The sequence below is a fragment of the Sciurus carolinensis genome, chromosome X, assembly GCF_902686445.1.
Source record: "Sciurus carolinensis chromosome X, mSciCar1.2, whole genome shotgun sequence".
Taxonomy (NCBI): domain Eukaryota; kingdom Metazoa; phylum Chordata; class Mammalia; order Rodentia; family Sciuridae; genus Sciurus; species Sciurus carolinensis.
Genome location: NC_062232.1, coordinates 126497124 through 126509147, shown reverse-complemented (window position 1 = coordinate 126509147; position 12024 = coordinate 126497124). Strand labels below are relative to the sequence as shown.

At 49.1% G+C, this 12024-nt stretch overlaps 1 protein-coding gene across 2 annotated transcripts in view; it reads left to right on the top strand.

Moving 5' to 3' along the window:
- The window catches only part of Tmem185a (transmembrane protein 185A), a 36506-nt gene extending 33875 nt beyond the window's left edge, over positions 1 to 2631 (top strand). For both annotated transcript variants that reach the window (XM_047537158.1, XM_047537157.1), the window contains one exon: positions 959 to 2631. In XM_047537158.1, the coding sequence (XP_047393114.1) occupies positions 959 to 1203 (245 nt within the window). In that variant the 3' untranslated portion in view covers positions 1204 to 2631. The remainder of the gene's footprint in view (positions 1 to 958) is intronic.
- The last annotated feature ends 9393 nt before the right edge of the window (positions 2632 to 12024 follow it).

The window sequence follows — 12024 nt, the reverse complement described above, 5'->3', positions numbered from 1 at the left end:
CTCTGCAATATGGGGCTCAAGATCCCCCACACCAGGGCCTGTGAGGATGGATGTAAAGTCTGCGTCTCCCCACAGAACCTGGACAATCATCACAGATCTCTTTTTGCCCCTCCCCTCCCCAATGTCAGTCTTGACATCACAGATTCTGTCAGTTGTACCAGGCCAGAGCACTCTGCTCTTGCAGATGGATTCAAAATCATCTTTGCAGAGGGTCCTTCCTCACGTGGCAGTGAGTACAAGTGCATGGAACCCAGAGCACTGCCCTTGCAGAAGCCTGGGGCACTGCCACGTGCAGCCCAAGCCATGCTTGCCGCTCAAGTCCCTGGAGAGCCAGCACTGAGCCAAATCTCCTGAGATGCAGAGAGGAGGAGCTGACCTCAGGGAGGTCACTTTGTGGGGGTCCCCTGAGCTCAGGCTGCAATCTGGCCTGGACCGACAGGTGCCAGCCTCCGTCTAGATTCCAGAGGGTGAAACAAATACTATGCTTAGATGACACTGCCCGTCTTCCACAAGTTTACCCTAGGTGGGGAAGCTCAGAGGAAGGCAGCATGGCCACAGCACCCCAGGTTTCTGAGAAACACTGGAGCAGTAGTTCCTGTGATCCAGGACCCAGCCGAATCCCTGGAGGGCCAGCTCATGTGGCGCTCCAGCCCAACCCTGCCTCAGCCCACCCGACCACCGCTTGTGAATCAGGAAGGCTGACCCCGGGCTGGAGAATCACATCCTAACAGCGCCCTGGGGATGTCCTTGTCAAGAATCTAGATCCCCACTTGGAGAACCTTGGAGCTGGAAGGCTTACTTCTTTCCCAATCTGGTCCTGCAGAACCCAGCCAGCCATCTTCTCTGAGGAATCTGGGGAAGCTTTATGTAGTGAGAGTAAAGCTTCCTGTTGAGTGAAGAAAACAACATGGAAATCCAGGGAGCCTTGCATTTGAAAAGGAAAATTCTTCTTTTTCAGGGTGGTTCGGTATCCGCAAAGATTTCTGCCAGTTTCTGCTTGAAGTCTTCCCATTTCTGAGAGAATACGGAAACATTTCATACGATCTCCACCATGAAGACAACGATGAAGCGGAGGAAACCCCAGCTCCAGAGCCTCCAAAAATTGCCCCTATGTTTCGCAAGAAGGCCAGGGTGGTTATTACCCAGAGCCCTGGAAAATACGTCCTCCCCCCTCCCAAGTTAAATATCGAAATGCCAGACTAAAGGGCACTGGCAGGGCCAGAGCGTGAGTGGACTGGGATGCACGCTCTCTCCCTCCCTCCGCCTCTCCTTCACCCTCCTTCCCCAAGACCCGGAGTGGAGCTGGGCCTCCAGGGACGTCCATCTCATGCCTAGTTTGCATTCAGTGCCAATCAGCCACTCACCACGACGGGATTCAGAGGCGCAGGGGACTGGGGGTGTCCGTGGATATGATGCCAAGGGTTGTGGGGGAGAGAGAAGGACCCAATTCCTTGAGGGCAGGTGCCCAAGGCACCTGCTCATCCCCACAGTACCACCTGGGAATGGCGGCTCCAGAGACCCACGGGCAGCGGGGAGCAACTTTCCGCAGGGCAGTTTTTCAGAGTGCTGAAATTCCCATGGAAAGTGTTGTTGGGAGTGGTTTACGACAGGGTCTCCTCCCTGGACAGCTCTGAGCTGTCCTGCTGCAGGTAGCCAGTGGGGACTGTAACTGGGTCTGAGTGTACCTGGTGTTTCTACGCAGCCCAGCCATGCTTAGCCCTGTCCCTGCTGTGGAGGGGTTTCCCTTTGGGCATGCTGACAGCGGTTTCCATGGCCTCCTCAGTGAGCCTTTCCCAATGGAGTGACTCCATGCCTGTATAGTATTTATACGAATATTTTAGCATTGTAATATACAGTGTCAAATCCTAGTTCTGTACAGCATACCCTGTTAAAGTATTTTTTTACAAGCTTGTGCCCAAGACGGACGTGTTCTGCTGCAGAAGTAGAAGTCGGTGACAGTTCTCCCCACCCCGGAGGGGTGTCAGGCCTTCACGGGACATCACCACTTACACCTGGAATTCTGTCACGTGCATAGTCCCGCTCCTGCCAGCACAGCGGTGGCAAGCAGGAAATGGTCTGTGTGCTTCCTCACGTTGGGGATAAAGGGCTGGAAGAACCTGGAAAGCACTGTTTGAGGCCAGGACACGAGGGAAGGTAGCTGAGAGCAGAGACACCACAGACGCCTGTGGGTGTTGGAGGGTGGAGCTTTCTGCGTGCTGCTGAGGAGAGCTCTATGTATACACCTGGCCAGAGCTGTCACTGTGAGCACAGTTTCTCCGTCTGCTGCTACGGCCTGGAACACATCCGATCCTGCCAGCGGAGGAACCTTCTGCCCAGAGTCAAGTAGGTCACTGATGAAGGTGTGTGAAGGGGACTGTTGACGAGCCCACTCAGGAGGCCAGTGCTGGTCTTCACGTGGGCAACTGCTAAATGACCTCAAGCAGGCCTAATTGAAGTTCACCACGTCCCCAGCTCTGCCGCTGGCACTGGCCTGCAGACAGGCTGCTTTGTTTCAGGGGAAAGGAGGGTGGAATGGTGTACCTTTCCTGCTCAGTGTGTAAATAAATGTAGCTACGTCCACTATTTTTGCTCCCTGTAGTTGTTCAATAAACCGGTTGGTTCCTCGTTTTACATGTGCACTGTGTACATCGTGTTTTGTAGGTGGCCGGGAAGCTGGAATTATTTTGCTCAACCAGTGGCAAGGGCAGTCAAGGCTGGCAGGGGTGTGGTGACGTGCTTCACAAGGAGTCTGTCCACAAGGGACGGTGCCCAGGTTGTACAGAGGGAAAGGGGGAGTCATCGAGATTCTGCGGTTGACTGGGTGATGCCACGCTGCCATTGTTAGATCTCAGGAGGTTTTACACATGGTCCCTGGGCTGGCAGTCAGTGGACAAGTGGAATTGCCTTTGAAGTGGCCCTGGAGTCCTCACTTTGTTCACATCAGTAGCAGAGAGTTCCTTACCTCCCAGGAGCACTGTTTCTGTCTCGCCCCAACTGCCCCTCCAGTTCAGTGGCAACTGAACTTGGGTGGCCTTCCGGACAAGGAAAGCCACAGTTGTTGCTGCCTGAAGGATTTCATACAGGCAACATAGGTCACCTGTGGAGGTGCCTCTGTGTGGATCCTTCCTTGAGCACATTGGATTTCAGACTCGCTGTGAAAGAAATGCCTTATGAATTAACATCAGGGGCTGTGACTCAACTCCCAGGTGCCATGCTGCTCCCACGTGCCCCTTGAATCCTCGACCCTGGGAGTCAGGTGCCATTACTCTTCTCACTAGGAGGAAATGGAGGCTCAGAGAGATTGATTAATGCGGCCAGGCACACATCCAGGTAATGACTGGGCAGACATGCTGACATGGGCTGTCTGCTTTCACATCCCAGGCCCTTACCCACTGTGCCATGTGCCTCAGGCCCTGGAGTCAGAAGGTCTCAGGTGTGGGAGCCTAATCAGTTCATGGAAATCTCTGGAAGACCATGGATCACCATGCCCACAATGGAGTGGGGGCAATCTGTGGGAGGCAGCCTTGCATGCGTGGCCAATGTGATTTGGAGGTTGCTTCAGGTGGGACATCTTCCTCTGGACTCCCTGACACTACACTGCACAGAAATGACTGCAGAGATGTAATGCTGGACACAAACCAACACTTGTCCATGTGGATATGTGTCTTGGTCAGGGGTAATGAAGCCTGTGTGTCAAGGACAAAGGGCAGATGACCCAGCCCACTATGACTGCAAAGACCCACAAGGTCTGTGTGGTCGGGTACAGGTACAGGCTAAGGAGAGGCGGGCAGCAGGACACCTACTCCTCTGTGGACTGTGACACTGACAAGCCATCCACTTGCTGATGTAGTGACCTGCCTGCCATTTGTCTCCTCCTGACCAACATGTGGCATGGCTGTGTTAACAGGGTCTCCATGGCTAGGGGTGTCAAAAGATGGCGGGGCTGCTGCCAGAAGAATGGACGCCACCCTAGAATTGGCTGTGTGTTACAAACATCAAGCCCCTCAAGGAACCTGCGGACGGGGCTTATGGAAAGCAGCCCCCAACTTGTTTAGTAGTTTTCTGGACTCTGTTGGCCCCAGGAGCTTGAGGAAATGGGGGTCTTCCCTGGCTCATCCCTAAGGTTTGTTAGGATACCTTGAACACTAATGGGTACTGCTGCCATCTCTCTTGTGGAGATGCCTCTGTGTGGACCAGAGTGTTGACATGGTTGTTGGTCTGGCTGGGCCATTTAGGAGATCACTGGCCAGGCAGGATGTGATGTCACCCCAAGGAACCCAAGACCCATTTGATGTTATGGGGTGGCATTATGATCAGATTGGACCAAGTATGACCAGGTTTGAAGAACATCATCTGAGAGGCCAGGGTTCGGGCCAGACCCAGAAGTGTGCTTTCTCCTTAAGTCCCTGTCATGGCCACTGGGCCTGCTGCCCCAGTGGTCCCTGTGCCCTTATCCCTCCACTTCACTACACTGCTGTCCCAGCTACTGCTGTGTCTAAGAATACATGCCAGGCACCAGCAGGTGTGTGATGTACCCCACTTGGTGGACCAACAGAGCTGAAAGCAAGCAGAACACACGCTGGTCAATAAAAAGCAATAAAAAACCTCCAGAAACCCACGAGTTTTCCGTGTGCACACATGTGCCCTGGTCTCTGTCATGTCTTTGTTTGCAGTCAAGCGACACCCTGGGCTGTCTTTGGCTGTCATAGTAAAGACTTTGGAATCACAGTGCTCCCTGGAGTACTGCAGGGACCAAGACAAGACACAAATGGGTTACAGTTTCAGTTAAGTTCCCCAGACAGCCTGTTTCCACTCATGAAAAATACCCTGTGTCCAGTGAGGAGAAAACCAGAGAGGGTAGGGTAGAAGCAACAGCAAGTGCAATTTGGGAATAGCATATCCTTGGGAAGAGCCGAGCCACGGCAGGAATTCATGGACCACAATAAACTGTGTATTCCGAGAGTGAGATCAGACAATGGACGTTCTCATTGACAAAGAGGATTAGGCATGGTAACCAGAGATGACAATGTCTTTCCACAGTGACCAGTAGCAAGGGGAAAGTTGTCCTGTGGTTGCGCAGATGTCCTTGCGCAAAAAGTGCCTTTTGTAGGAGGTTGTGGTCGCCCTTGAGCCAGCCCGATGTTCTGGGAGAGTCTTTTGCTTTTGCAATAGTTACTTTCTGGCCATCGTGGTAAGAACCCATCCTGCATTCCCTCCCACTTTTTGGGGTGGACACAGGTGACCCCATTTTGATTTTGAAAACTTTCACACTTTAAATACTTGGCAAGTATTTATGTGGGTTTGTCTTTTTCTCTTCTATTGTGTACCTTTGGTCTACATGTCTATTTGGGTGCCAATACCATGCCGTTTTTGTTTCTATAGCTCTGTAGTATAGTTTAAGGCCTGGTATTGTGATGCATCCTGCTTCACTCTTCTTGCTAAGGTTTCCTTTGGCTATTCGGGGCCTCTTGTTCCAAAGGAATTTCATGATTGCTTTTTCTAGTTCTATGTAGAACGTCATTGGGATTCTTAAAGGAATTGCATTAGATCTGTATAGCACTTGTGGTAGTATGGCCATTCTGACAATATAAATTCTGACTAACCAAGAACATGGGAGAACTTTCCATCTTCTAAGTTTTTCTTCAATTTCTTTCTCTTGTGTTCTGTTGTTTTCATTGAAGAGGTCTTATTATACTAGACAAATGTGCCAAAAACATACATAGGAGAAAGGATAGCCTCTTCAAGAAATGGTGCTGAGAAAACTGGAAATCCATGAAATTAAACCTCTATCTCCCACACTGCACAAAATCAACTCAAAGTGGATCAAAGGTTTAGGCCCTGGAACGGAGACCCTGTGCCATATAAAAGAAAAAGTAGGCCCAAATCTTCATCATGTCAACTTAGGACCTGACTTCCTTAACAAGACTCCTAACGAGCAAGAAGTAAAATCAAGAATCATTAAATTGGATGGATTCAAACAAAAAAGCTTCCTCTCAAACAGGAAGCGATCAGTAATGTGAAGAGAGAGCCTACAGAATGGGAGAAAATCTTTACCACATGCAACTCAGATAGAGCACAAATGTCAAGGATATATAAAGAACTCAAAAAACACCAACCCTCCCCAAAATAACCCAATCAATACATGGGCTAAGGAACTGAACAGAAATATGTTCAATCAACAAATATATGAAAAAATGTTTGACATCTCTAGCAATAAGAGAAATGCAAATCAAAACTACTCGTAGATTCCTTCTCACCCCAGTCAGAATGGCTATTATCAAGAATACAAGCAACAATGGGTGGTGTTGGCGAGGATGTGGGGAAAAGGTACACTCATACATTGCTGGTGGGGTTGCAAATTGGTGCTGCCACTCTGGAAAGCAGTATGGAGATTCCTTAGAAAACTTGGAATGGACCCACTGTTTGACCCAGCTATCCCACTCCTCGGTTTAAACCCAAAGGGCTTAACATCAGCATACTATAGCGACGCAGCCACATCTAAGTTTATGGCCACTCAAGTCACGATAGCTAAACTATGGAACCAAAGTAGGTGGACCCAGGCAACTCCATTTTGATTTTGACGACTTTCACACTTTAAATATTTGGCAAGCATAAAAACATGAAATCAGTGGCCCAGCGTTCACAATGATGCTTGGTTCCCAGCTATGCAGACACCATTCCCTTGGTGGTGTTTTGCTTCGTATGATGGGTTCTTCATCAAAGATTTGAGAGGAGGTCAAGTCTCCTTTTGAGTTGGTCCGAACCGCACCCTTATCATTACAGGTGGAGGTGAGAGACTCGAGGGATCCTGCAGGTTTCCATTACAGGGTGCCCAGTTGTGTCTGGCCTACAGGATTGATGTTGGGCTTTTATGTCAGCTGCTGGATCTGGTGACTTTTCTTTCTTTTCTGTCATTTCCCCCACCCTGTCTTTTGGCACAGACGTCTTGGGATCCACCTGGGAGGAAACTGTCGTTCACCCGGGGGCTTTCAATCTTCAAACCCATGCGGTGCTCAGTGAGTCTATGCCAAGTGTGATTTCTCTTAATGATTACAGGAAAAGAGCACACACATTCTCAGCATAGACAAACATGGGTTCAGACATCAAAATGCAGTGAACTCATGTGGGGAGAGCCAGCATGCCAACACCCCAGGACCCAGTGGTTTCCTTGACATTTCCTTTGAACTCCACAGCAGGCAGGAGAAGGCCAGTGAGAGGCAGGAAGAGTGGCTAAGAGAAAGGAAGCATGGGAACAGATAAGACCAGACTTTGTAACCCCAAGCCTGGTGGTCTGCAGGTAGATCCCACCTCCAGCCGCTCCCTCATCACCTGGCACTCATGGGCACATAGCTGCCTGTCACCTGTCTAGGATGCACTCCCTGTGAACTCCTCCCCTTTACCAAGGTACCCTTTGCCCATCTCCACCTGCATGTCACATGCTCACTGATCTTGATGTCGTGGAGAGGCTGGCACTTGAAAGCCTCTTTCCTAAAACCCATGGGCTCCTTGCTTAGGGACAGCTCTCTATAAAAACATGCCAGTCTGCAAGATGCCATATCCTGACCCTTGCCCTTAAAAACAGTCTGGAGGAATTTGTGGTTGTCCCGGCTGGGCATGCGCTCCTGCCAACTACTAGGTAGAAAGAAGCCAGGGCTGCTGCTAGATCCCTTCCAAGGCCTGGGACAGACTCTGTAAGACAGTGAGTCAGCCCCAAATGTCAGCCATGCCTTCCTTGGGAGGGAGACCTGCCCTCCCAAGATCATAACCCATACCCGCTCCCCTCTCTGCTCCTTTCCCCATCCTTCCTCAAGACACTGTTCATGAAGACTCCATGTTCAAGGTAGACTCCAGAGGTAAAGGTGAGGATGGAATGGGGGGCAGCCATAGTGCAGACAACCCTGAGGACGGAATCAGAGCCACTCATGGGAACTGTTTCAGAGCAGTACTTAGGCCCTTGATGGTACAAGGCTCCAGACGTGGAAGCTGTGAAAGGCTCAACAGCTCTCCTGATGCAGGTCGGTCACAGGTACCACAGTCATTTGAGTTTCTTGGTTCCGAACTACATTTCTTAACTTTAGGTCTATAGCCTCTTCTCTTAAACTCTTATGCTCCTATTTCTATATTTCAAAATCAAAACCAATCATACATTAAAAAAAAAGTAATGTGGATCATTTTGACCCAACCTGCTTCACCTGTAGCTGTAACTGAGGTTCCGAACTGAGATCGTGAGGGAGTTCCCTGTACAGGGAGGAGCACCAGTCTGGCTGCTGCGGACCTTCCTGAGCAAAGGCCCTGCAGAGGACCAAATCTCTATCCACTGACTGGCAGGCTGGGCTGACGGCAGGCCAAGCCTGGAACGTTTCCAGACACAGCCCTCTGCCCCCAACACAGCCAGGTTCTCTGGGCTGAGGATAAGGTGCAGACCGGTCCCAGGTTCACAGAATTGAGGCTGGGAACTTAGGCCAGGGAAGGGCAGGCCACACAGCGCCAGCCAGAGATCACCAGGACGGGCCCCGTACAAAGCCTGGCCGTCCACCCCTGCAGCCCTGCAGTTCTGAGCTGCTGTCCTCGAGCACCACAGCTTCTCAAGCCTCCCTGGCTTCCCTGATGCCCCTGAGGTCCTGCAAGGGCGGCTCAGGACCAGACCATCCCAGAGAGAGGCTGGCAGAAGGGCACCTCGGACCTGAGTGAGACTGTTCCTAGGCTGTTCCTGGAACCTCTGCGTGCAGGCCCCCTGCCCCCACTCCCCACCTCCACCACCCTCTCAGGTGAACAGGTGGGAGGAACTGGGACTGCGAACATGGACACTCACTCGCCCTCGCCTTCCTGTGCGTCCACCTCATGGCATCCGCTGGAAAGGGACGTACGGGAAAGGAAACTGGGCTCCTCAGACGACTCAGCAGGGGCGCGCTCCTGGGGCCTTGGCCTTTCCATTTCCTAACTGCAGTTCTGCCCAGAGACAGGAGCCTGCTGTTGTCAGTGGCTTAGGCTCCTGCCTGCCACCTGCCAGGTCCCCCAGCTTCTCACCCACGCTACCCACCAGCTTCCTAACTACTAGGGACGCCCGCTTCCTCCTGATCAGCATGGTGGTGACAGCGGCACCTCCTTCTACACGCGGGAGGAAGCTCTGTGCAGTCTTCCCCTCTGCTGGCTTACACTCGCAGACCAGCAGAGGAAGGGGACCCTGGAGGGATGGGAGGGAAAGCAGAAGCACTGGGGAATGAAGTAGAGAAGGTGAGGTCTGCAGCCTGTAGGAAGCTGTCAGAAGGAACCCCACTCGGAGAGTAATTATAATGCACTAATCAAAACATAACCAAAAAGGAGTCTGAATTTAATAGGGCCATGCGCCATCCTCATGGAGGGCTATGGACTAATGTAAACGTCCCAGTTTTCCTTAAATTCTTTACAGTGTTGTGCCTTACCTGGAGTTGCCCAAAGGACAATCTAGTGTGGACTACTTACTGCCTCGTGCTTCCAAACTCAACCCTGGAAAACTGTGTGTGCGGGGGGAGACAGATTGATAGTTGGATAGACATTAAAGAACATTTAAGAAATAAACATGCAACAGCCCTGGAGGAGAATGAAGAATGTGGGTTTGTGTTTGGAGTTGGGCTTCCAGCAGGGAGGATGCAGAGGGCCTGTGACCTACAGAGGTGGCACATGACAGGATGGGGGTTTCAAAGCTACTGCTCCAAGTTCCCTGCAAAATCTGAGGCAGCACATCACACCACAGATGCAGAGAACTGGGACAGCAGGAGAACTGAGAGAGTATCTGCTAATAACCACCGGAAACCTCCTTAGTGGAGGAGGACCGGTGCTATGGTTTAGATGTGACCTGTCCCCCAAAAGCTCACGAGTGACATGATGCAAGAAGGTTCAGAGGTGAAATGAATGGGTGAAGGGAGCCTTAACTCACTCAGTGAATTAATCCCCGGGAGGAATAAACTGAGTGATAACTGTGGGCAGGTAGGGGGTTGTCTAAGAGGCAAGTCACTGGGGATGTGTCTTTGGGGCTTATATTTTGTCATGGTGAGCAGAACTCTCTGTGCTTCCTGATCATCATGTCTGAGCTGCTTTCCTCCACCACACACTTTGACCGGGATGGTCTGCCTCACCTTGAGCCCCAAGGAATGGAGTCAGCCACCTATAGAGTGAGACCTCTGAAACCATGAGTCCCAAAACAAACTATTCCTCCTCTAATTGTTCTTGTCAGGTCTCTTGGTCACAGCCTATAAAAAGGTGATGAAAACTTGTGGCATTTCAAAACATTTATTGTATTAACAGAATAGAAAGAATGCACTAGAAATAGAATAATGAGCCAATCGTTAATATAAAGAGAACTCTTGGGTTTTGTTGTTTTTTTATTTGGCGGGGTACTGCAGATTAAACCCAAGGGTGCTTAACCACTGAATCATGCCCCTAGCCCTTTTTACTATTTTAAAATTTGAGACAGGGTTTCACTAATTTGCTTGAGGCCTCAGTTGCTGAGACAGGCCTATAAATTGGGATCCTCCTGCCTCAACCTCCCAAGTTGCTGGAATTACAGATGTGAGTCACACACCATGCTATAAAGAATATTCTTTAATCAGAGACACATGTAGTTATATATAGTCCACATACATGCATAAATATGTATATATGTGTACACATAAAAGGTATATCTTATACATAGATAATGCGTAGACATAGGTACCTGTATACATGTTTAGGTATCAATACATAAATATAATGATGATCTACATAAATGCATGAAGTATTTATAAGGTCCTCTCCTCATGTATTTGGAAGTGATGCCATATATATTCTTGGATTCTAACTGACAGAGTAAAAACGAAAACTAGCTGCATGAACTATGAATTGATACATAACTTCAAAATAATGAAGACGTAGCAGGCCCCAGGGATACAACCCTATAATCCCAGCTAAAAGTTCCAGGCCAGCCGGGGCAATTTTATGAGACTATCTGTAAGAAAGAAATACCACAAAATAGGCAAAACAATCTGGAGCAGGAAAGTGATGCAGGAGATATTACAATGCCAGAACTTGAACTCTACTATAGAGTAATAGTAACAAAAACAGCATGGTATTGGCACCAAAATAAACAGGTAGACCAATGGTACAGAAGAGAAGACACAGAGACAAACACCCTTACGTACAGTTATCTCATACTAGACATAGGTGCCGAAAACACAAAGGAGGAAAGATAGCCTCTTCAACAAATGGTGCTGGGAAAACTGGAAATCCATATGCAACAGAATGAAATTAAACCCCTATCTCTCACCCTGCACAAAACTCAACTCACAATGGATCAAGGATCTAGGAATTAGACCTGAGACCCTTCACCAAAAAGAAAAAAATGGGCCCAAATCTTCATCATGTTGGCTTAGGACCAGACTTCCTTAACAAGATTCCCAGAGAGCAAGAAGTGAAAGCAAGAATCAATAAATGGGATGGATTCAAACTAAAAACCATTTTCTCAGCAGAGGAAACAATCAATAATGTGAACAGAGTGCCTACAGAGTGAGAGAAAATCTTTTCCACACACATTTCAGATAGAGCACTGATCTCCAGGATTTATAAAATCTCAAAAAACTTTACACCCAGAATACAAAGAACCCAATCAAGAAATGGGCTAAGGAACTGGGCAGACACTTCACAGAAGATATACAGGTAATCAACAGATATATGAAAAAGTGCTCATCATCTCTAGTAATTAGAGAAATGCAAATCAAAACCACCCTAAGATTTCATCTCACTCTAATTACAATGGTGATTATTAAGAACACAAGCAATAATAAGTGTTGGCGTGAATGTGGGGGAAAAGGCACACTCTTACATTGCTGGTTGCGTTGCAAATTGGTGAAGCCACTCTGGAAAGCAGTATGGAGTTTCCTCAGAAAACGTGGAATGGAACCACCGTCTGACCCAACTATCCCACTGCTCAGTTTATACCCAAATGACTTAAAATCAGCATACTACAGTGATGCAGCCACATCAATGTTCACAGCTGTTCAATTCACAATA